At 45.1% G+C, this 26279-nt stretch overlaps 1 protein-coding gene across 2 annotated transcripts in view; it reads left to right on the top strand.

Moving 5' to 3' along the window:
• LOC121545943 (pleckstrin homology domain-containing family N member 1-like) overlaps positions 1–24679 on the top strand; it is a 29674-nt gene extending 4995 nt beyond the window's left edge. Inside the window, exons 4-16 of one of the 2 annotated variants that reach the window (XM_041856878.2) lie at positions 1755–1835; positions 2752–2842; positions 7890–8026; positions 8983–9129; positions 17490–17570; positions 17924–17999; positions 18126–18271; positions 18638–18826; positions 20322–20558; positions 21149–21322; positions 21654–21872; positions 22574–22634; positions 23643–24679. In XM_041856878.2, the coding sequence (XP_041712812.2) occupies positions 1755–1835; positions 2752–2842; positions 7890–8026; positions 8983–9129; positions 17490–17570; positions 17924–17999; positions 18126–18271; positions 18638–18826; positions 20322–20558; positions 21149–21322; positions 21654–21872; positions 22574–22634; positions 23643–23830 (1827 nt within the window). In that variant the 3' untranslated portion in view covers positions 23831–24679. Of the gene's footprint in view, positions 1–1754; positions 1836–2751; positions 2843–7889; positions 8027–8979; positions 9130–17489; positions 17571–17923; positions 18000–18125; positions 18272–18637; positions 18827–20321; positions 20559–21148; positions 21323–21653; positions 21873–22573; positions 22635–23642 lie in introns of both variants that reach the window. The other variant, XM_041856877.2, reaches the window with a different exon arrangement.
• Positions 24680–26279: the final 1600 nt, after the last annotated feature.

Here is a 26279-nt window from a genome sequence, read left to right as displayed (position 1 = left end):
ATTGCACATGGTGATCTTAGGCTTGTGTGCGGCTGCTCGGCCATGGAAACCCATTTCATGAAGCTCCCGAAGAACAGTTCTTGTGCTGACGACGGACAGTTCTTGTGCTGACGTTTCTTCAAGAGGCACTTTGGAACTCGGTAGTGAGTGTTGCAACCGAGGACAGGCGATTTTTACGTGCTACGCACATCAGCACTCGGCGGTCCCATTCTGTGAGCTTGTGTGGCCTACCACTTCGCGCCTGAGCTGTTGTTGCTCCTAGACATTTCCACATCACATTAACTGCACATACAGTTGACCTGGCCAGCTCTAGCAGGGCAGAAATTTGATGAACTGACTTGTTGGAAAGGTGGCATTCTATGACGGTGCCATGTTGAACGTCACTGAGCTCTTCAGTAAGGCCATTCTACTGCCAATGTTTGTCTACGGAGATTGCATGGCGGTGTACTCGATTTTATACACCTGTCAGCAACGGGTGTGGCTGAAATAGCCACATCCACTAATTTGAAGGGGTGTCCACATACTTTTGTGTATATATAGTGTATTTAACTAACTACATTAATGAAAAAATGACACAGCACAATAAACATATCTCCACACAGTCATTGTGGTTAATGAGGTATTTAAACAAGCCTCAGCCCCACAGTGAAACAGCGTGTTAGTCACCCGGACGGGAGGCAAACCAAACAAACAGACAAACAGGTGGAGGGGACAGGATGTAGCCTATGCTCTGTGGCAGTGTGAAGCGCTTAGCTAACGCTTAGCTACATTGACGCGGTGACCGGCGGTGATGAATCAAAACAGTGTTCAGTTTAGGGGACCTGTGTTTGAACACGCTGAGCTCTGAGGGACCAGGAAACACCTCCCTGAGACAAACACAGGGCTGATCTCAGAACAGGTATATGGGAAAACAGGTGCCCAACCGTAGGAATCTGTCACAGATGCAACTATGCTGTCAAGAAAAGAGGGAGAGAGAAAAAAAGGTTGAAAGAATGGACTGTTGGATGAGGTCATAGGGGAAAGAACACATTGTTTGGTAACTCAATACAATGCCGAACGTAAAGCGAGGAAGTATTGCTTCACTGTTTTGTTGAAAAAGAGGTGAACCCTAAAATAGTTGAAGGCTTGTCAAATGTCAGGAAGTTATTGTAAATCACAAGTCCTCATAATAACACAAATCCTCATAATCCAAGTCCCAGCACACCACTTCCTATAGGTGTAAAATGACAGTCAAATCAACGTTGACAGCATTATAGGATCGTTAAGAATAAGACCAGCCCGTTAGAAACACAGGATGTTGTTGACAGGATGCTGATTTGGAGATTGATTCATCATGACATTATGCTCGTCTCAAATGGCACCCTATTCCCATTCAGTGCACTACTTCTGACCAGGGCCCATACGCTCTGGTCAAAAGTAGTGCAATTTATAGGGAATAGGGTGCTATTTAGGACACATCCATTGCACTGGGTCAAGACGCCACTCCTTTTGATCATCAGAGAAAAAGAGTACAGAGGTCTGGGCAGAAACAAAGACTATGTTGCCCCTCAGGACCACTGTAATAGACATATAGTCATGAAGTGATATTCCAGCTGGTGTTATTAGACAAGCTAATAGGAGACTTGATCATGGAAAGATTATAGTGTTATACTGTTCTCGCTTCTAGTTCAAGACCTTAAATCCTGCATAGATTGGTTTGACGATATCTGCTATGACCTCACCCTCTCTCTCTCTCTCTCTCTCTCTCTATGCAGGATGTGCATGACTGCTACCTGGACCTTTTCCAGACACACCTTCATTTTGTCTCCAACAACACAACTGGACTCACCTACCAGGTGAGGCTTTCCAACCATCTGTTTTTCAAAGGCTGACATTATGTTATTTATGGAGAGATTGCTGTCAAAATGTTGTAAATGAATGAGTGATGATCGCAAATCGCTGAAATGGAGAGGACATTTTTACTATGACACAGTAGTTTCAGTGCAGTGATTGTAAGTCACTCTGTATAAGAGCATCCGCTAAATGACTCAAATGTAAAGGCTACATCGTTTTCAATCTCTGTTATGCCTCTAGACACGCGTTCCCTGCCAACAGCTTGTGTGTTGGTAAACATAGTGTGTATGATTCTGTCTCCTTAACCTGTCTCGCAAAACTATGAGCAGTCATTAATCACTGTGGTACAGTGTCTATGTTTGTTAGCATTAGACTTGCACCAGACTCAGTGACTGCTGGGAAGCTGCTGGAGCATTAGTGGATATTAGTCATTGAGTAAATGATAACAAATGTAAGGCCTAATACAATCACAGATGTACCTGGCTGGCTTTAGTTTCACGCCAACTAATAGTGATATTTGCGTAAATTAGAAATGTAATTAGATTGAAATCTCTTACGTCGCTGTCGGACGAAAACCTTGTATCTCCAAAACGGAAACAAATGATGATCATGAAATCACCAAACGTCAGAAGCTATTTTGAAACAAAAATCTCTGTCCTGGAGTCATTAAATGTACATAAGGGGAGGGACTGATGTCAATTCATATAGGTTGGAAAATTGTATTGTTCATTAAGTTTACACAGAATGAAAAAAAAAATCAAATTTGGCAAAAATTAAGTTATGATGTACAGTAAGCTTGAAAAACTGTGTACCCCATCCTTTCTATATAGTATATTTCTATGGTCCCGACAATGATACTGTATGATGAAATGGAATGATTGAACGATTGAGATTTGACTTTTGTTTTGTGCTGTGCAGGGGACTCTTCCTCTGAAAGAGCTAACCATCTGCAACCTGCAGCAAAACTGTAACTACAGCCAACCTCAGGAATTTGCCTTCCAGATCAACGGTGAGTTGGCCTTTTACTTGAAAGGAAAAAACGATTCACTTCATGAGCTAGTGGTATTCAGAACTGGGACAGCATGGAGTGCTGAGATGTTGCAATCATCTGTTTTATGTTTTCTATTGACTATAGCCAATCAGTCTGTGTTGAGTTGCCATTGGATCGTCTTGTAGGCTATTTATAGTTGTTTATGATTCACAGACTAACTTCAAGCTGCTCTGTAACTCAGTGGTGTGGTAGGCAAGGTTTTATTCTCAACAATTGAGACAAAGAAAATCTTGTTCAGAAATGTAGGAATGTTGGTTTGCATTTGCATAAAAACACCAATATTGTAGTGACTAAATGCACATCTTCTTTCAACCAGTCTCAAAGGTACTTGAGATGCGTGCGCATAACTCGACTGTCACGCAAATCTTGTATAACTGTCAATGGATGACGTGTGCAAAAAATTGACATTAAGCGCACGGTTCTCAGGTTTCGTTTCTCTCTCTGCAAAGACAGACAGAGCCCACATTCACTTTCACGATCCCAAGCCGAACACCACACGTAATTTTCAACTGGTGGCCTTTCCTATGTTCCGACATTCCGGTGATTCAAAAGTGCCATGACCCCTTTCACCTCCCCTCAACCCTAAGACTAACTAGAGTCACCCCTCTCCACCCTCGGTCAGGGGGCCAAGCCTCTCTTGAAGGCCCCACTTGTTATATGACAGGTGCCCCTGAACTCGCTCAGCTGTCGAGGCAGAAAGGCCAGGGCTCACTCTCAGCCCTGTGAAGACGTATAATCTATAGCACATTCCAGTTGCACCCTACTTAACGCCTACTAGTTTGTCCCCTTAGGATCTGGGCCCGTATCCACAAACATCTCAAAGTAGGAGTGCTGATCTAGGGTCTGTCCATGTAATCTTATTAATTATTATCTTAAAAGCATAACTGATCCTAGATCAGTACTCCTACTCTGAGAGGCTTTGCCCTGATCTCCAAATGTTCGAGGACTTTATTATCAACTTCACTGTGTCTTTGATAATGATGACCGAAAGTAGTTGTATGCTGAATTTGAGCATGGTTGCCATATCTGATGTGCCTTAGCCAGCTTATCTATCGTCTGTTCTATGGCATGACAATGAAGGTCAGAGGAGTTGGCTAAAGTACAGACATACCTGGCAACCGGGCTAGAATTGGAACGCTTTTGCGATTGAAATGTGTTGATAATGGGATCTTCGTCGTTTCTCTGAATTCAACATGACACTAATACGATCATTTTGTAGACACATTCTTTATTCTTTATTTGTATTTCTTTATAATTCCGATCATGTTATTGAAATGGGAGAGATCTCCACTATCAAAACGTTTTCTTTGTTACACATGGCCAAAACATACTTCACATTCAGAGATATTTCTTGGAACAAACTGATTTAATAAAGTATTATGTTTCAGATGTTTTCCCTGTTCTTAGAGAGCCTTTATTTACATAGAGGGCGGCTGCAGTGCACTTGACTGGAAACACATGTAGAGTTAGCATGACAAAACTCTGAGTCAAGTGAGAGATTGTGCTCAGCAGCGATATCTCGGAATGAAAATCTTTCACATCTTCCTCATTGCTACACTGATGAGTAAGCTTTACTGTAAGCACTAGCAGGAGTTGACTTAGCATGACGGATAGGCACACGTACACTCCCGAATACTGCCCTAAAAAGTCCCGGGAAGTTCCTACAAAGGTTTAGTTAGGGTCATGTCGCAACAGTCATAACTTGAGTAAGTCTGTTTATTCATCATATTTTTGTATTCTAATAGAGATAGATTTGAGAGGGCAACACAGCCAGGAAAGAGTGGCGAAGGGAAGGGGATGCTGGACACCCCGGCCTCTAGGGGGAATGGGCTCAGAAGTCCGGAGTCGACAGCGTTACCCCTAGTCCGGACTCTCGCACTCCCATAAGTCAGTTAATAACATTTCATTTTTGCCCTTGATCATGACACTCCCTCGATTTAGGCATTTTCCCACGGGTCAAGTGAGGACAGAGAAAGCCCTAAAGAGGGCTTGACTGGTTGTTTCATGAACCTAGGCCTATTGTTCCTGGCTGTGGGGTGGCAGATAGCTTAGTGGTTAAGAGCGTTGTGCCAGTAACCGAAAGGTCGCTGGTTCTAATCCCCGAGCCGACTAGGTGAAAAATCTGTCGGTGTGCCCTTGAGCTAATTGCTCCTGTAAGTCGCTCTGGATAAGAGCGTCTGCTAAATGACAAAAATGTAATGTTCTGACCTGTCCACCTTATTAGTGGATGCTGATGTTATTAAGTGTTATTAAGGCTGGAATGAATAGAAAGAAAATCAACAAATAAGAACAACAAGGCTGTACATTTCCTGCAATTATTCCCAGTTGGCCATGGGGTGGAGAGAAATCTGTTCAGTTTTAAAGCTAATGCAAATCAAAAAATGTTGCTATGACTTATGTCATGTTAATGATGTGAGAGTGACTAACAAAATCAATGGGGGCCCCATGGAGGTCAGGGCCCCTGGGCACATGCCCTGCGTGCCCGGTCGGTATTCGGCCATGATTACTACAAGTTTAGATATCTGGCTAGACTAACTTACTCATCTAAAAATTGTTAGCTGTCATTGCTAATTGAGTGACTGTCTGTAACTGACATAACAAGAGAAAACGGAATGAAAGAGGCTATCTCGCCTGTTATCTCTGGTATGTGTGGGGCTGATAAAGGGAGATTCCAGCTCTTTTCACATCAGGTCGTGTAGGCTACATTCCTCTTGGGAAGGACGGCAGTCCGGAGGGAGGTGGGCTTGCTTCCCCACTAGCTGAGCTGTTAGGAGGCTAAAGAGAGCAGGGGCCATGTGTGTCAAGCGTCTCAAAGTAGAAGTGGTGATTTATGACCAGTGTTACCTTTTAGATCATAATGAATAAGATCACATGGACATGGGGGACCTGATCCTAGATCAGCAGTCATGCTCTGAGACGCTTTATGAATACCGGCGCAGGTCACGCACTCTCTCCTGTAATGGTTTACATGTACAGTGCAAAGTATTCAGACCTCTTTACTTTTTCCACATTTTCTTACGTTACAGCCTTATTCTAAAAATCTACACACAATACCCCATAATGACAAAGTGAAAACAGGTTTTTAGAAATGTGTGAAAATGTATAAAAAATATAAAAATAAAGAAGTACCTTATTTACCTAAGTATTCAGACCCTATGCTATGAGACTCGAAATTGAGCTCAGGTGCATCCTCTTTCCATTGATCATAATAATATGCCATTTAGCAGACGCTTTTATCTAAAGCAACTTACAGTCATGCGTGCATACATTTTTTTGTGTATGGGTGGTCCCGGGGATCGAACCCACTACCTTGGCGTTACAAGCGCCGTGCTCTACCAGCTGAGCTACAGAGGACCACGTCCTTGAGATGTTTCTACAACTTGATTTCAGTCCACCTGTGGTGAATTCAATTGAATGGACATGATTTGGAAAGGCACACACCTGTCTATATAAGGTCCCACAGTTGACAGTGCATGTCAGAGTAAAAACCAAGCCATGAGGTCGAAGGAATTGTCCGTAGAGCTCCGAGACAGGATTGTGTCGAGGCACAGATCTGGGGAAGGCTACCAAAACATTTCTGCAGCATTGAAGGACCCCAAGAACACAGTGGCCTCCATCATTCTTAAATGGAAGAAGTTTGGAACCACCAAGACTCTTAATAGAGCTGGCCGCCCGGCCAAACTGAGCAGTCAGGGGAGAAGGGCCTTGGTCAGGGAGGTGACCAAGAACCCGATGATCACTCTAACAGAGCTCCATAGTTCCTCTGTGGAGATGGGAGAATCTTCCAGAAGGACAACCATCTCTGCAGATCTCCACCAATCAGGCCTTTATGGTAGAGTGGTCAGACAGAAGCCACTCCTCAGTAAAAGGCTCATGACAGCCCGCTTGGAGTTTGCCAAAAGGCACCTAAAGGAAACAAGATTCTCTGGTCTGATGAAACCAAGATTGAACTCTTTGGCCTGAATGCCAAGCGTCACGTCTGGAGGAAACCTGGCACCATCCCTACGGTGAAGCATGGTGGTGGCAGCATCATGCTGTGGGGATGTTTTTCAGCGGCAGGGACTGGGAGACTAGTCAGGATCAAGGGAAAGATGAACGGAGCAAAGTACAGAGAGATCCTTGATGAAAACCTGCTCCAGAGCTCTCAGGACCTCAGACTGGGGCGAAGGTTCACCTTCCAACAGGACAACGACCCTAAGCACACAGCCAAGACAACGCAGGAGTGGCTTCGGGACAAGTCTCTGAGTGTCCTGGAGTGGCCCAGCCAGACCCCGGACTTGAACCCGATCGAACATCTCTGGAGAGACCTGAAAATAGCTGTGCAGCGACGCTACCCATCCAATTTGACAGAGCTTGAGAGGATCTGCAGAGAAGAATGGGAGAAACTCCCCAAATACAGGTGTGCCAAACTTGTAGCGTCATACCCAAGAAGACTCGAGGCTGTAATCGCTGCCAAAGGTGATTCAACAAAGTACTGAGTAAAGGGTCTGAATACTTATGTAAATGAGATATTTCAAATATTTTGTTTTTTTTGCAAAGAAAATCTAAAAACCAGTTTTTGCTCAGTCATTATGTGGTATTGTGTGTAGATTGATTAGATTTGTAAAAAAAATTTTTTTATTCATTTTAGAATAAGGCTGTAATGTAATAAAATGTGGAAAAAGTAAAGGGGTCTGAAAACGTTCCGAATGCACTGTATGTCAATGGTTTCACACGTAACCAAACCTGGTTTGACTCTACAAGGGATCTTCTGTGGAAGTTTGACAGAATGTGTCATTAACATGACAGGGAGCTCTACTTATTATTATATATTTGTTTTTACATAATTTCTTTCTGAAATAGTGTTAAACCCAAAATCATGATTTACCGGCGATGACAAACTGCCATTGCCATGACATAGATCTTTCTATTTGTAAATAGATAGGGTAGGGCTTTAGCTGGAAGCGCTGGTGGCCGGCCACTTCCCTTTTGACTCCTCTGACACCATGATCTTTGACCCCTGCAGGTGTCAGCCGGAACCCCATCATTGTCTACTGTTCCAACCAGGAGGAGATCGACCTGTGGTTTGGCCTGCTCAAAGAACACATCGAGATCAACGGGGGCACCCCCATTGCACCTCTCGAGACCTACACCAGGGTTAAGGTAATAAAATAATACTGTTTCATTTGTATGGCAGTGCAGATGGAATTGAAGGAAAGGAGACCAGTTGAGTAGGCCAAAAAGTAGTCCATCAACAGGATGTGTTGAGTCATGACTGTCTCTCCCTGAGGGCATCATGATCCCAGGGAGTGGTCATGACTGTGACCGCACCACAACCACATCACTAGACTCACATCTGCACTAGGTAAAAGTATGACTACACCCACAGGTGTGGAAAAGGCTGATCACATACATTACATTTACGTCATTTAACAGACGCTCTTATCCAGAGCGACTTACAGTTAGTGCATACATTATTCTTTTTTATTTTCATACTGGCCCCCCGTGGGAATCGAACCCACAACCCTGGCGTTGCAAACGCCATGCTCTACCAACTGAGCTACCTCCCTGCCGGCCATTCCCTCCCCTACCCTGGACGACGCTGGGCCAATTGTGCGCCGCCCCATTGGTCTCCCGGTTGCGGCCGGCTACAGCAGAGCCTGGATTCGAACCAGGATCTCTAGTGGCACAGCTAGCACTGCGATGCGATACATTAAATAGGTGATGAAATACAAGTATAAGGGCAGCTACACTAGCACGTTTGACCAATGCAATGTTCTGAGAATGAAAAGCAAAGAAGAAAATCATTCATGCTATATTGCTTCTGTATCACCTCCAGCAGTGACAGCTGGTGTAGGAACAATTTATGTTCCATTATAAACTGGGGGGTTTGAGCCCTGAGTGCTGATTGGCTGACAGCCGTGGTATATTACTGCTGTAATTACGTTGGTAACCAGTTTATAATAGCAATAAGGCACCTCGGGGGTTCGTGGTATATGCCTAAGGTATACGGCTAAGGGCTGTATCCAGGCACTCCTGTTTATCCTTCGTAACTGGTGGGGTAAAGTTGATTATTTCCATGCCTCGCTAATGTAAACATGTCTACCTGTTTCTAGCAGAAAGTAAAGGAGAGCACGGAGGGGAGAGAGGAGCTGAGGAACTCTATCAGTAAAGAGCCCATCTATGAGTGGGAGGGTTCTCAGCGCGAGAGTCTGGGGCCCATCACCTATGTGACCAAAGTCCAACTGCAGCACCTCCCATGCCAGGTACATCACCATTCACCTTTTTGTGCTTTATGAAGCATCTATGACACATTATAACCTGTCACTGAAACATTATAACCCATCACTGAAACATTATAACCTGTCACTGCAACATTATAGCCTGTCACTGAAACATTATAACCCTTTACTGAAACATTATAACCGGTCTCTGACACATTATAATCTGTCAATGAAACATTATGATCTCTCACTGAAACATTATAACTTGACAGTGAGACATTATAATCTCACTGAAACGTTATAACCTGTCTTGTCACTGAAACTGTTAGGCTATGGTTCAACCCAGCACTCAGAGAAACAAACACGACAAAGGGAGTGGAAGAAACAAAAATACTTTAATAAAAGTTCAAATTGTCTTAGTCCAAAAACAACTGAAGTAAAGGAACAGAGTGGGCTAGTCGGCTCCGGAGGAAGGAGAGGCTGAGGCAGGCAGGCAGGCAGGCAGGCAGACCGGCAGGCAGGAAGGCAGGCAGGTTGGGAGGTATGTCTGAACTGAAGACAAAACAAACGACAGGTTAAGGAGAGTGGAGAGCCAGGCTGAAGACAAAGACAAAATAACTTTACTGGTGAGCCAAGTTACCGCTCTGGTAAGAACAACGATCTGGCGCCGGTGGAGAGCCATGCCCCGGAATTAGTAGTGCAGGTTGATGAGAGAATAGGATGCAGCTGCGTAGGCAGGAATCACTGGAAACAACCCGCAGCTGCACAGGAGAGGCAGATCCTGAGCACGCCCCTGATCCACTCCAGACACACCCACATAAAGGGGACAAACACACATACAGATACAACAGACAGAGGGGACAAAACAAGGAGGAAGGGAAACAGAAAAGGGAGAGACAAGCTGCCCACATAACAGTACCCCCTCAATGGTCGCCACCTGGCGACCCACCAGGCCTGTCAGGGGTTGCCGTGATGGAAGTCCGTGATCAGCTGAGGATCCAACACAAAACGCTTAGGGACCCAAGACCTCTCCTCTGGTCCATAACCTTCCCAATCGACTAGGTATTGGAGACCCCTACCCCGCCTCCGAGAGTCCAGGAGCCTACTGACGGTGTAGGCCGGATGGTCGTCAATGAGGCGAACAGGTGGAGGTGGATCAGCCGGCGGACACAAAAGGCTGGAGGACACAGGTTTCAGTTGGGAGACGTGGAAAGTAGGGTGTATCTTCATGGCTGAAGGCAACTTCAAACGAACCGCAGCGGGGTTGATGATGGACTCCACCACAAACGGACCCAGGTACCGAGGAGACAGCTTGCGTGATTTGGTACGAAGAGGTACGTTCTTAGACGACAGCCAAACCTCTTGACCAGGATGAAACACAGGTGCGGGAGTCCTGCTCCTATCCGCTGTCATCTTGTTCCTGTCGGTGGTCCGAAGCAACGCTTCCCGAGCGTCGCGCCACACTCTCTGGCAGCGGCGGAGGTTCTCCTGAACCGAAGGAACAGCCAATTCCTTCTCCTGAGCAGGAAACAGAGGGGGTTGATAACCCATGGTAACTTCGAAGGGTGAAAGACCAGTGGCAGAGGTGGTGAGGGAGTTGTGGGCGTACTCTATCCAAGGCAGATGTTTGGCCCAGGATGATGGATGTTGAGCAGCCACACAACGAAGGGTTGCTTCGAGGTCTTGATTGGCTCTTTCTGTTTGACCGTTGGTCTGGGGATGAAACCCTGAGGATAGACTAACGGAAGCACCCAAAGCAGAACAGAAAACCTTCCAAACCCGGGAAGTAAACTGTGGGCCTCTATCAGATACGATGTCCACAGGTATTCCATGGGGACGGAATACATGTTGGACTAGGAGGTCCGCTGTCTCACTGGCAGACGGTAATTTTGGTAATGCTATATAGTGAACAGATTTAGAGAATCTGTCCACAATGGTAAGTATAGTATCATTACCTTCAGACTTGGGTAGGCCGGTGACAAAATCCATGGCTATGTGGGACCAGGGACGGCTGGGAACTGGGAGGGGTAGCAGCAGCCCCGAAGGGGACTGATGGGAGGCTTTGCCCGAGCACAGGTTGAACAGGCTGCCACAAAAGCCCGAACGTCAGTTTCCATTGAAGGCCACCAAAATTGTCTCCTAAGCAGCGTCAACGTACGTCTCATCCCAGGGTGACCAGCAAAACGGGAGGTGTGAATCCACTGCAACACCTGAGACCGGACCGTCTCGGGAACAAAGAGTAGGTTGGGAGGTCCATCACCCGGTCCCGGGTCCGTGGCAAGTGCAGTCTTCACAAGAGACTCGATCTCCCACTGTACTGCCGCCACGACGCATGAGGAAGGTAGGACTGCCTCAGGCTCGCTGGTCTCCGAAGGGTCAGCAAACTGGCGGGACAAAGCATCTGGTTTAACATTTCTTGACCCCGGTCTGTATGTAAGAATAAAGTTAAACCTACTAAAAAACAGGGCCCATCTAGCTTGGCGTGAGTTGAGTCTCTTAGTGGCTTGGATGTAAGCCAAGTTTTTGTGGTCTGTCCAGACCACAAACGGCAGTTCAGCTCCATCCAGCCAGTGCCGCCATTCTGCCAATGCTAGCTTGACCGCCAGCAGTTCTCGGTTTCCAACGTCGTAATTCCGTTCTGTGGGTGACAATTTCTTGGAGAAAAAAGCACAGGGGTGAAGCTTTTGGTCAGTGGGGGAGCGCTGGGAGAGGACTGCTCCCACACCTGAGTCCGACGCGTCCACCTCCACAACAAACTGTAGAGAGGTATTGGGGTGTATCAACACAGGGGAGGTGGAAAACAGTTCCTTCAAAACCCCTACCGCCTGCTCCGCCTCAGGGGACCACAGAAAAGGGACTTTAGGGGATGTGAGTCTAGTAAGGGGTGCCACCACTTTACTAAAACCCTTAATGAACCTACGGTAGAAGTTAGCAAAGCCCAAAAATCGTTGAAGTTGCTTACGGGTGGTGGGTATGGGCCATTCCGTCACTGCCCGGATCTTCTCGGGTCCGCCTTCACCTGCCCGCTCTCAATGATGAAACCAAGGAACGATGTAGACTGTTTGTGGAACTCACACTTCTCTGCTTTGACGTACAGCTTGTTCTCCAAGAGCCGTTGAAGGACTTGACGGACGTGTGACTCATGCTCCTCGGGTGACTTGGAAAAAACAAGAATATCATCCAGGTATACAAAGACAAAACGGTTCAAAAAATCCCTAAGAACATCGTTCACCATGGCTTGGAAAACAGCAGGGGCGTTTGAGAGCCCAAAGGGCATGACCAAATACTCAAAATGTCCCAGTGGAGTGTTGAAAGCGGTTTTCCACTCATCTCCCTTTCGGATCCGGACAAGGTGATAAGCGTTCCTGAGGTCGAGCTTGAGAAAACTGTGGCGCCATGCAGAGGTTCAAAAGCAGAGTTGATGAGTGGAAGGGGATACTTGTTTTTAACAGTTATGTTGTTTAAACCCCTGAAATCGATACAGGGGCGTAACGACTTGTCCTTCTTTTCCACGAAAAAGAAACCTGCACCCAAAGGAGACGACGAGGGACGGATTATGCCCGAGACCAGAGAATCACCAATGTACTGCTCCATTGCCTCTCTTTCCGGTCGGGACAGATTGTATAAGCGACTAGAGGGCAAGGGAGCACCAGGAAGCAGTTCAATAGGGCAATCATAAGGCCTATGTGGTGGTAGAGACAGAGCCTTGTCCTTACTGAAAACCTCCGCTAAGTCATGGTATTCTTTGGGGACAGATGACAGATCAAGAGGAGCTGAGGGATGAGTTGGGTTACACTTAGTGGGGGAACCGCTGACCTAAGGCACTCTGAATGGCAGTTAGTGCTCCAACTGAGAATGGTGTGACGTGTCCAATCAATTTGTGGGTTGTGAAGAGCCAACCAGGGGAAGCCAAGGATAAGGGAGGTAGCTGAGCCAGACATAACTCTTAGCTGAATGCTTTCACAATGATTGCCAGAAATCACTAGGGAAACGGGGGTGGTTTGATGAGTTATCTCCGCGAGGAGGCGCCCATCAAGGGCTGTGACCCGAATGGGGGTAGGTAGTGGCTCCATGGGGATACGAGCTTGTGTAACGAACTGGTGGCTAATAAAGTTGTCTTCTGCACCTGAGTCTATGAGAGCTGAGAGTGGCAGGGAATGACTCTGGAAACGTAAGGTTACAGGTACTTGTAATCGGGGAATGATGGGTTCAGGATCTAACTCTGGGCTCGCAAGTAGACCCACCGTTACGAGCGAGCCTTGTCTTTTGGCCGCTTAGGGCATGTAGCCAGAATGTGTGTGGCGTCTCCACAGTACAGGCACTCACCCGCCTGGAGCGCCGTTGCCGCTCTGCTGGAGGTAGTCGAGCTCGACCCTCTTGCATAGGTTCCTCCTCTGTGCTCGGGATGGAATCAGGAACAAGAAGCTGCCGGCTCCGGGGAGGCGAGACTCGAGTGGTTGAAGGCTGGGGAACTCGTCCTCCTAGATGCGGCCGACCGCCTCTCTCCCGACGCCTCTCCCGCAACCGGTTGTCTAGCTTAATGGACAGGGAAACGAGAGAATGTAAATCATGTGGCTCAGTCACGAGCAGCCAGTTCATCCTTAATAGCTTCATTCAAACCGTTTAGAAATGCTCCTTGAAGTGCCACATTGTTCCACTTGGAGTCTGCTGCCAAAGTCCAGAACTCAATAGAGTACTCAGCCACACTGTTAGAACCCTGCCTCAAATTAAAAAAGTATCTTGGAGGAATTACCCACATGGTCAGGATGGTCAAAAACAGTCTTCAATTTAGCAGAAAAATCAGCGAAAGTCAATCCAGTCAAAGTTTGATTTGAGCATACAGACTCAGCCCAAACCAGAGCTCTCCCTCTTAACAGCCCCAGAACATAATGTACCTTAGAAGAATCAGTAGAAAACGACAGTGGTCTCTGCCCGAAAAAATCAAGTCACACTGAAGCAAAAATCCCCGGCACTTGTCCAATTCTCCATTGAACGGTTCAGGCGACGTGACAGGGGGTTCCCGATGGAACGAAGCCTGCATAATGTCAGAGGAAACAACTTGGGGTGCATCAAACTGAGGGACAGAGAGAGATGGAGAGCTGATAACAGACAATTTAGAGACTTGTGTAGTTAACTGAGTCACCTGGTTCAGCAGTTGATGATTATCTTCCAAAAGAGTCCGAATCAATTGGTCATGCTGTCCTAGCAACGTTCCTTGAGCCTGGATAGCTTGTTGGAAGCTGTCTTCGTTTGCCCCGTGCTGTTTCTCTGTTGGGTCCATGGCCAGATCGTTCTGTTAGGCTATGGTTCAACCCAGCACTCAGAGAAACAAACACGACAAAGGGAGTGGAAGAAACAAAAATACTTTAATAAAAGTTCAAATTGTCTTAGTCCAAAAACAACTGAAGTAAAGGAACAGAGTGGGCTAGTCGGCTCCGGAGGAAGGAGAGGCTGAGGCAGGCAGGCAGGCAGGCAGGCAGACCGGCAGGCAGGAAGGCAGGCAGGTTGGGAGGTATGTCTGAACTGAAGACAAAACAAACGACAGGTTAAGGAGAGTGGAGAGCCAGGCTGAAGACAAAGACAAAATAACTTTACTGGTGAGCCAAGTTACCGCTCTGGTAAGAACAACGATCTGGCGCCGGTGGAGAGCCATGCCCCGGAATTAGTAGTGCAGGTTGATGAGAGAATAGGATGCAGCTGCGTAGGCAGGAATCACTGGAAACAACCCGCAGCTGCACAGGAGAGGCAGATCCTGAGCACGCCCTGATCCACTCCAGACACACCCACATAAAGGGGACAAACACACATACAGATACAACAGACAGAGGGGACAAAACAAGGAGGAAGGGAAACAGAAAAGGGAGAGACAAGCTGCCCACATAACAGAAACATTATAACCTGTCACTGAAACATAGCATGTAACTGAAACATTATAATCTGCCACTGAAACATTATAACCTGACAGTGAGACATTATAATCTGTCACTAAAACATTGTAACCTGTCACTGAAACATTATAACCTAACAGTGAAACATTATAACCTGTCACTGAAACATTGTAACCTGTCACTGAAACATTATAACCTAACAGTGAAACATTATAACCTGTCACTGAAACATTATAACCAGTCATTGAAACGTTAGAACCTGCCACTGAAACATTATAGCCACTAAAACATTACCTGTCAGTAAAAAAATATAACCTTTGATGTTAGAACATTTGGACATCTTCTCTGGAAGTTTGACATTGATATTCAAATATCACTAAAACAAAGAAGCCTGACTGCACACAATTCACTTGCGCATAAACAAAGAAGATGAATAAGAGAGTGTATTCATGGTCTTGGCTGTTGCTAAGTTGTTTTGCGAAACAAGATGATTCGTAGAATTGTCCACTAGACAGTTATGACTCCTACCTGTTATCAGACAGACAGCAGGGATCTGAGAATGAGTAAAAATAACATCATCAATCAGTAGCATTTACCTCAGAGCTCACTCTCACACACACAGTATTGTATAACTAACATTGTGGGGACACACAATTCAGTCCCATTCAAAATCCTGTTTTCCCTAACCCTAACCCTAACCTTAACCCCAAAACCTAACCTTAAACCTAACCCTAGCTCATAACCCTAAACCTAATTCTAACACTAATCCTAACCTTAACCCTAAACCCCCTAGAAATAGCATTTGACCTTGTGGGGACACACACACACACACATACACACACACACACACACACACAAACAAACACACAGTCTTGTATAACTAACCTTGTGGGGACACACAATTTAGTCCCATTCAAAATCCTATTTTCCCTAACCCAAACCCGTAACCTTACCCCCGAAAACCTAACCTTAACCCTAGCTCCTAACCCTAAAACTAACCCTAGCTCCTAACCCTAAACCTAATACTAACCCTAGCACTAATTCTAACCTTAACCCTAAACCCCCTAGAAATAGCATTTGTCCTTGTGGGGACTAACAAAATGTCCCCCGTTAGTACATTTTTTGTTTGTTTGCTATTCTTATGGGGACTTCTGGTCCCCACAAGTATAGTTAAACACGTCCACACACACACACACACACACACAGTACATAAGGAGTGGGCAGTGTTGTCTGCTGTGACTCTATACCTTGAGGGAGGGTATGGGCAGTACAGGAGTCTACTACAGTTACTGAGACTCCTACAATACAGCAGCCAAAGAAATACATGCTGCCCATTGCTGACTAGGCTTAATCCTATCAAAAAACATTGCTCATGTAGCCTGCGGGTGAATCTGCAAATTAATGTTTGGTGGGAAATAGCGGTAGGCCGGTTGAAGTCTCTGAGAGGGTAGTTTGTGGGCTCGTAAACTGGGTGTGTGAAAGGCAGTTGCTTGGCTCAAGCAACAACTTGACTCACCTCACTGCTGGAATGTCAGGTGTCTGTCAGGCACACACACACACACACGGTCGGGGAGATAACGTCCCACTTGCATTTAGCTACTGTTTCAATCTAAGGCCTTCTATATTTGACACAGAAAGCCCAGTAGAATTGTGTAACAGCAACACAGCATCTGACGTGAACACACATACATTAGCTCTAAGACATGACACTTAATCTTACACTGAACACAAGATACAAGGTAAATCAAATAAAATCAATTCAAGCTTCATTTATACAGCACATTTCAGACATTGAATGCAAAGCAGTGTGCTTCACAGGAAAAAACGAATAAAAAACGATTAAAATAAAAACTGAAATATTTATTACACTAAAAAACTAAAGAATAACAAAAACTGAATGACTAAAAAGCACCCATAGGAAAAGCAAAGCTAAAAAGTTGTGTTTTAAGATCTCTTTTAAATATGTCCACAGTTTTGGCCCCCCTCAGGTTCTCTGGCAGGCTATTCCAGAGGCTGGGGGCATAATAACTAAAGGCTGCCTCTCCATGCCTCTTGGTCCTAGGCTATGGGATAGTTAAAAGGCCAGTGCCAGAGGACCTGAGGGACCTACTGGGTACATAAATTAAAAGTATGTATCATGTATTGGGGTGCACAATCGTGGATTGATTTAAAAACCAATAGAAGAATCTTATAATTATTTCTAAAACTCACAGGCAGAGATCTTAAAACCGGTGTAATGTGTGCTCTCCGTCTGGTCTTGGTCAGGACCCGTGCTGCAGCATTCTGTATGTTTTGCAGTTGACCAATGGCTTTCTTGGGTAGACCAGACAGGAGAACATTACAGTAGTAAAGCCTGCTTGTAATGAAGGCACGGATGAGTCTCTCTGTATCAGCCTGAGAAAGAAACAGCCGCGCCGTGGCAAGATACTGTACATTGCGAGGTACGAATGAATGTATATTGAATTAGCAATTGAATGCAGTGAGAGTTGATTGTTGATATTGTGTCCACTACAGGAGCAGAGTGACAGACTACTGGTGATGTACCCCACCACTCTGATCATCCTATCAGAAGAGTGCCACGGCCTGTTCTATAAGGTACTTTTAAAAACGTCCCGTTGAACCATGGATAGACTCTTAGCTAGCCTGGTCCCAGGTCTGTTTGTGCCATCATGTCATGCCAATGAGTGACAAGGAGTTGGCATGAAATCATAAACAGACTGACACTCAGGCTTACTCTTAGCTACAGTATAGATATTTACCATACAGTAGATGTACTGCTCTGACCCTTGTTTCACCTCTAGCTCGTATGAGTGACTCATAGCCTATGACACCTTGATTACGCTCAAGGACATACTTTGTCATGTTTGCAATCGTCTCCCTCTGATCTGTCTGTGTGTCAGAAGTGTGTGTAACAGTGTGTGTGTGTTTGTGTGTGTGTGTGATCGCAGGGGAAACTTCCACTCAACATGATCACTGTGACCACACCCTGCCAGGACGTCAAGCCCAACACCTTCATGATCGAAGGTAACTTCACCGCTGAGCTATACTCATTTTAAAATCTAAATTACAAATTAAGTTGACTTAAGTGCAAATTGCCTCATGCACACTCCAATGAGTGACTGAATCCATTAACTGGCTCTGCTTTCCCAGGCAAGCTGATAAACCCTATCGTGGTGTCCTGTCTTGATAAGAGGGAGTTCTGCGACTGGATCCAGTACTTTAAAGCCTCTGATGTCCCCGTGCTCAGCCCCCCGCCCCCCGTTTATGACATAATCTACACCCCCACGCCGAGAGAGGTGAGACCCACCCACCCCCCCGTTAGCTCAGGACCGTCCTAGATTAGAACAAGAAGAGTTGGAGAACTGATCCGAGAACAGCAATGTGTTTGGTAGCCCTGATTTGACGATAGCCTCCTTCTATTCTATTGGAACCCCTATGGACAGCATTATATTGGAGGCTATTGCCGTATCAACGCTGTGCATCTTGCATTCATTTACACATTCTAAGTTACCTTGTTTTGGTTTGGTGAAATCCGTTTTTGTCTTATTTATGATCCATTCATGTACAACTCAAACTACATTTCACCTCAGTTTTAACTGTGTCCGACTGTCCGTTTGATTGGTTTCATTTGTTAACGCGTCATGTTGTATTGTTCCAACTAGGCTCCAGAGTTTGACAGGTGGAGTCGGAACAGCCAGAGCCAGGGTCGGAACAGCCAGGGTCGGAGTGAGTCTCTGAGGCTGGGCCAGTCCCACAGAGGACAGGGGTCAGGGTCTGGATCCCACCACCTCCAGTTCCCCCCCAGACACGAGGACAACCCTCTGTCCCCAGGGTACACAGAACCCCTATGTGTAAGTGTGCATTTGAACACTTTCTACCAGACCTGGATGAAATACATATGTCAAATACATTCAGATACTCAATCTGCGATTGGTTTAGGTTGTCCAGGGCCTGGTTTCCCGATAGCGATGGAACTTAAGAGTGTTTTAACGATGCATCGTTCCTATAACGGCCGGAGATGTCACATGCTTCCCAAAACACCACGTAGAGAGAGCGTTCACAAGTGTGTCATTGGAGCATGTGTCAATACTGATAGGATCAAAAGAAAGGCAGCGCTGCTCTTGGATCAGCTTTCTCCATTCAAATCTTACCTTAACATTCGATTTATTCCACAATCCTGACGACGGATCAGCTCCTAGAGAGATATTAGGCAAAAATTACAGACAGCAGCCCACAATTAGCTAAATAAAACTCTATTAAATGAACATGAAAATGCAAACTCTAAGCTCAATGAAGTGCACCTCAAAAACAGTGTTTGAAAGTATTTGACATGTATTTAACCGAGGTCTGCTTTCTACTAAGAAACTAGAGTGAATCTGAGTGTGTACTACTGGTATGTGAACTAGCCCACGTAAAGTTAATTTATTTACTTTTACGCTACGACGTGTGGTGTTGTAAGGCTCTGCTCTGTGGTGGGGGTATTTACGTAGCTGGTATAAAGCATGTATCTGATGTCCACAGGACTCTATCATGAAAGAGCTTGTTTGTTTTGGTGGAGTTGGGCAGAGCAGTAGGAGCACTTTTCGTTTCCAAAGGTGAATTATTAACCAAGGTCTAGACCGTGCCTCTCCTGTTACAACCCAAGCCAACGCTGAAGTCCTGAAGCCTCCCGAAAACGAGATCAAAACATGTTTGTTTTTTCCCCTCTGATATAACACCATAAAGACACATTTGACCATGAAAAATGATGAGCACGTACTTGCTGCCTTAGCAATCAACAGGTTACCTGAGAACAGAGAGACCTTAAGAATCAACAGAAGTGCCGTACGCTATCAAGACCTTGAGCGGACTCCTTACAGAGCGAAGGACCCTGCAGACTGGTCGCTCATCCAATTAGCTTATAGTGGGAAAACATTTTGTTCTTGGTGTGTGTGGCCTACTTTTAGCTACTGAAATGCACCTCCTCGGTAACAATTAAGATGATTGAAACCTTCCTTGCTTACACTTTGGCAACAAATAACATCAGCTAGACTTTGGGTGCTATTCAAGCAAAGCAGGAATACAACTTTACTTTTCAGGGCGGGTATAGGAACAATAGCATCATATCAGGTTCGCCAGATTCCAGATTTGTTTGAACACCACTCTTTGGGCCGATTTCCCGGATCCAAATTAAGCCCTGGACTAAAAAGCATGCTCAATGGAGAATATCTTGGTGCGTTTTAGTTCAGGACGAGGCTTAGTCTGGGTCCGGGACACCACCCCTTTGTGTTAATTTGTATCACCCCGGTTAGTTGTGATGTCACTGAGCATACTTGACCTTTGCCCTCTGTCTGTGTGTCCTTACAGTACATCTCCAGTCGGCCCACGTCCACCGAGACGGCCGGACTGGGAAGCCGCAGCAACAGTGTGTCGTCCCACACCAGGCCTGAGCGCGACCTCCGACCTTTGTCGCTGCGCTACTCCTCCCCACAGCATTGCTCCTACCTCACCCCTGAGGGGCCGGTGTACAACATGCCCTACTCAGGCCTGCACTGTGACCGTGCCAGCACCCAACAGCGTCTGGAGAAGGCCCCTCTCGTCAAGGTACTAACTTCAGTCTGGTGCCTAACTTGATAATGGAATATTCCCTCTGGGACTTTGCTTTGCTGTATGTCATGTGTGCTAGATCTGAAACAGCCTACCACAAAACAACAGGGCTGTCAGTTAAAGGAGTAGGAGGATAGTTGCCTGCGGTGTAAAACGATTTGTTACAGTACCTCTCCAGCTTAATTCAGTTGATATGTCTCAGGGGAGATATTACCCCGTAAGTGCTGGACAGGAAACAACTTTCCGTAACCTTCAGTTGTCAGTGGGTTCCTAAACTAAGTCAGACAGACCCCCCCCCACCACTAAAGACAGATCAGTGTAGCAGGCTAGCGGCATACACTCCACGATTCACACACTGCACACTAACTAGGACAGTTGTCACGCTAGTAGACTACACCCCCCAACTCCCCCCCACCCCTCTGTAGATCATGTCTGAGATTAGCCCCATCTCTCCGCTCGGTAACCCTACCCCAAATCCCAGCACTAAGTGCAGCTTAAATGGCCATTCATGTACTGTGCTGAGAGCAAAGACTGACTGTGAGTGGCGTAATAATAATGATGACCCCTGGAAATCCCTGTGTGATCAGTCCAACAGCTGGAGCACCCCGCAGACGTCCCTGAAGTACACGTCTCTTTCCGCCCCCCAGCGGCACTCGGATATGTGCGCCCCCCGGCAGCCCCTGTCACCCCTGTATGACGAGCCCTGCACCCCCGACATCTATGCCCAGGAGGAGGAGAGCCGGGTCAGGCAGCAGCCAGCGGTAAGTGGGTCATGATACTGGATTCATACGTCTCAGTTTACACCACAAGCGCACCCGTGAATTGAAGTTTTCTGTCTAGGTGTGTCTAGACTCTAGTCTCCATATTGACACATTGGCAAGGTTGAGGTTCATTTCTCTTCTGTGGCTTCATATGCATGACTGTCATTGGACAGATACTTCATCCAATTGATAAATGCTCATAATGTTCAATTCCTTTCAAACTATCAAATCTATTTAGCCCTTTTAACATTCATCACAAAGTACTTTACATCTACTACTACCAATTGGACCTGATGGCTTTCTAATGCTCTCTTCCTCTGACCCTCAACAGCAGTGTGTGAGAGGACCACCACAGCAGCAGCAGGACCCTCATCTCCTACCCTCCTCCTTCCAGCTGCGCACCCCTCCCCTGGGCAAGCGCTGCCGGAGGAGCCTCGTACTCATCCAGGGCCAGGGGCTAGAGATGGAGGGCCCTCAGGGGCCAAACCAGAGAGCTGAGGCCGTCTCCAGACTGAGGCTGCTGCCTGCACCCAAAGCAGTGCAAGAGGAGGTGAGAAACTGAAACTCAATGGCTCACATTCACAAAGTGTGAATGCTGATCCTAGATCACTCCTACTCTGAGACGCTTTATTGATACGGGCCAATGCGTCTTACAGTGTGGAGTTGTAAATGCAATAGTTTTTTGACCTTGTATGTATGGTATGGATGTGGCCGGGATTCAATCCGAACTGTGTTGTAGCATTGTAGCGCTTGATATTCAAAGGTCATTTCTAATTTGGACTATAAATGTAGTTATTGACATAGCCTTGTTCTGTTCAACGTTCTCTACCTACAGTATATAGTACTCTAAATACCCCAATTCATGTTGTTAAGTAAAAAAGAATACAAGATAAAAATTGCTGACACCATTCAAACCAATGAGGGTTCAGAACTTTAAAGCCAATTATCTCAGGATAAACTTTTTGCAGATTTAACCTTATATTCCCAAGCTCTCGAATTAAGCCGACATCTGCAGCCTTTACCTTGAATGCAATCTCCGCAAACGCAACAACATTGCCTTTAAAAGGCACATTGTCGGCAGCGCTGTAAGGCTTGAATTCCGGCCATAGTTAATGCATTATGGATCAATCATATTTATTTTGAATACTAAGGTATAATCTCCATGTGTTGTACTCTATAATAATCATCTCTAAAGTACTATGTGTTGTTCTTGTACATGTGAAACAGCTTTGTGTCCTCATATTTTGACAGAGGGTCTTCCCCATGATGCCTGCTATGAACACCACCCAGATGCTCAATGGTTTCTCGTCAGGTAAGAATGTCAAGCATGCTCATGTAAACTTGCACTATCACAATGGAACAACATTCTTCACCTTGTGCAGTTAGGACCAGAAAAGGATACACTTCAAGTTGTGACACAGATAGTAAATGCTATGTTTTTAAAACTGAAACAACAAATAACTTGGTTACCTTTAGCTTACTACGTACTTAGCATTTCTTTCTGACAAAAAAAGGAACGCTCACCATTTCAAACCTCTCTATGATATTGTCACATTGTCATTAGCACACTTAAATCCCACTAAAATCAGCCTTAGTTGGTAACAATCTACTTCAAAAACCTCAATGACACAGAAGTCTGTTCATAGGGAGACTGTAGTTTTACCCCTTCCAAGAAAAACAGGGCACATTTACACATACAGTATAGGCCTGTATAGTATGGAACATTGGAGTATTGGACTGGGTGTGTCTGTCACCATGCAGTCAGACAGGCTATCTCTGCAGAAAGAAAAGTGCAGGAAATGCACAGGTGTGCCAATGAAATGGAGCTTAGGCTAGCGTTAAATGCCATGTGTGCAGGTGTCTCATGGGGGTGAAACCCAGTGTAAGAGAACACTGTTCCAGACAGTGTTACTACTAGCTGTGATTGACAGCGCACAACTGGCCTACTCTCTCTAGCACATATCTATGGGTCCTTTTATCTAATATAAAAACAGGATGAGTTTTAAAGATCTCCAAATATAACCCACTATATAATCGGATATTAGGACATTCCAGGTGATCATTTCAAGCCGTATGTCTTTCTTAGGAGAAAACAGAGGACGAACGTGGGTGATGTTGTATAGGCATGCCACAGTACCGGTTTTACAGTACAGTATGATTGTATGTTAGGCCGAAGAAGGCAGTTCACACACACCATGAGAGAGTTATATACATTGGACCTGGTCCAAAACTGTTGCCCAATCTGGGCGAGGTCTTCTATGCTTCTTCCTCTACTGCTATAAAACTAAAAGCCTGGGAATCGTTTCTCTTGACCCCACAGATCACAACTCGTACCTTGAACCGTCCGAGCCAGATGACCAGGAAATGGACTATGACAACATTTGGGAGTACGACTGCAATACTGGGATGATTCAACCCGTGTCTGGAATTTCGCCACACCGGACGGGATTAGACTTTGGGGCCAGAGGCCTGGGTGCCATGGCTACCAACCAGCAGAGATGGTTCTAAAACCAAACAATGGACCGGCGCTCGTCTGGACGTGTGCAAACAACAGATCCGCATCAGAGAGCCATAAAAAAAAAACACACTACTGCATATCATGCTTGTGTTGCAAATGGCACCCTATTCCCTATTTAGTGCACTGGGCTCCGTTTAAAAGTCGTGCTCTATAAAGGGAATAGGGTGCCATATGAGATGCAGCCCATATCATCCACAAACCTCATGAACAATGTATTTGTTAGATATTCAATAGTCAGAAGAATGCTTTATGTGGGTGTGATAAGAGTAAGGTATTTGTATTTAAGCTGCACTACGGTGTACTGTATGTTTACGCAGATAAACATGATTCGGCAAAAACATTTCCCCACATAACAGTATGAAAAGGTAGGAAACAGCCTACCACTGCCTGATAATGTAGCATTAATGAAAGTGCAAAATGTACATCGTTTTTATCCTAGGGTGCTTGAAAATGTATTTCTTTCCTACTGTATGTAGGCTACTGTGCACTGCGTTGGGCTTTATATTTTACATTTTGTGAGTTTTTGTATTATTTATGAACATTTTCTTGAACGCTGTCCTGTTTCCATGTTTTTTTATTGTGTTAACTTTTTGATTAATATATGATATAGGTATTGTATTCTATCATCAGACACCTTGTCTTTGGTTGTAAGCTGTAAAAAGCATTCCTCAAACCTAATAATAGCAACAGCTGTCATATTTATTCAATGTTATGAAATCACAAAGCAAACTTTGATGGCTTGAAAGGACTTTCTGCATTGTGCTACTACCTCTGCAAAATGTTGCTCTTCTTCGTGTCGATTCTTTCTTCTACTTTGTTTGAAGTGTTTATTTATAATAAAAAAATACATTACATTTCTCTTATTCTTGCCAAATGGTTTTAATATCAACTTGTATTGATATTATTTGCATTATTATACTTTGATTATTTTTTGTGATGTTTAGTAGTAAGTAAACTGAACAGAAATATAAACGCAACATGCAACAATTTCAACAATTTTACTGAGTTACAGTTCATATAAGGAAAGCTGTCAATTTAAATAAATTCATTAGGCCCTAATCTATTTATTTTACATGACTGCGCAGGGGTGCAGCCATGGGTGGGCCTGGGAGGGCACACTGGGGATCCAGGCCCAGCCTATCAGAATGAGTTTTTGCCCACAAAAGGGCTTTATTACAGACAGAAATACTCCTCAGTTTCACCAGCTGTCCTGCAGGTGAAGAAGCCAGATGTAGAGGTCCTGGGCTGGCGTGGTTACACGTGGTCTGCGGTTGTGAGGCCAGTTGGACGTACTGGCAAATTCTCTAAAACGATGTTGGCGGCGGCTTATGGTAGAGAAATGGATATCTGGCAACAGCTCTGGAGGATATTCCTGCAGTCAGCATGCCATTTGCACGCTCCCTCAAAACTTGAGGCCGGGTTTGGCCGGGGTAGGTCGTCATTGTAAATAAGAATCAAACCAGTGTCTGTAGTGACGCCTCTAGCACTGAGATGCAGTGCCTTAGACCACTGTGCCACTCGGGAGCCCATTAATAAACGTCAGATAATTAAATTAAGTTGATAGTAGAGTACTACTGTACAACAGACAAGCTCCTTTGAACGAAAATAAGACAATGGATCAGATGTATAAGTAAGATTGACTTCAAATCTGATATTTTCAACCGTACTGAGGAATGCAGTACAGCCATTTCAAGAAATGTGTATTAGTCAGGCTCTTTTTCATAAAATAAAATAAAATAAAATAAATACAAAAAGAGCACATATCAGTAGACGTGTTATTTCACCCAGGATCTTAAATCTGTGATGCTCCTCTCGTTCTCTGTCATGGCTCAACCTCGCTGTCTGCTGGTGAAAAACTGAACTGTATTGGAAATGAAATCACGCTTTATGGTGTGCCAATCTACGCACACTCTACACACTCACACTCCAATACACACACACATAACACACACACACATTTATACTGACTACACACACACACACACACACACACTCACAATCATCATATACGCTACTGCTACACTGTGTATCATACATCCTGATGCCTAGTCACCTTACCAATATACACTGCAGTTGGGCTGAAATACAAAGTCAGGATTGTGACCTTAACGTCAGAATTCATATGTTCAACATTTCAACCAATATTGATCATAACACACACAAATCGGCCAGTATGACATTTAATGTTGGGTTTAGTGTTGTTTATTGACTGTGTTTTAATTAGTAGGGGAGAATGTTGAACAAAGTAACACATGGTCAGTTGTAACAACTATACTGAACAAAAATATAAATGCAACATAAAATATCCCAGAAATTCTCTCAAAGTTTGTGCACAAATTTGTTTACATCCCTGTTAGTGAGCATTTCTCCTTTGCCAAGATAATCCATCCACCTGACAGGTTTGGCTTTTCAAGAAGCTGATTCAACAGTATGATCATT

This window comes from Coregonus clupeaformis, chromosome 30 (genome assembly GCF_020615455.1).
Source record: "Coregonus clupeaformis isolate EN_2021a chromosome 30, ASM2061545v1, whole genome shotgun sequence".
In the NCBI taxonomy this organism is placed as follows: domain Eukaryota; kingdom Metazoa; phylum Chordata; class Actinopteri; order Salmoniformes; family Salmonidae; genus Coregonus; species Coregonus clupeaformis.
This window is presented reverse-complemented; position numbering and strand designations above follow the sequence as displayed.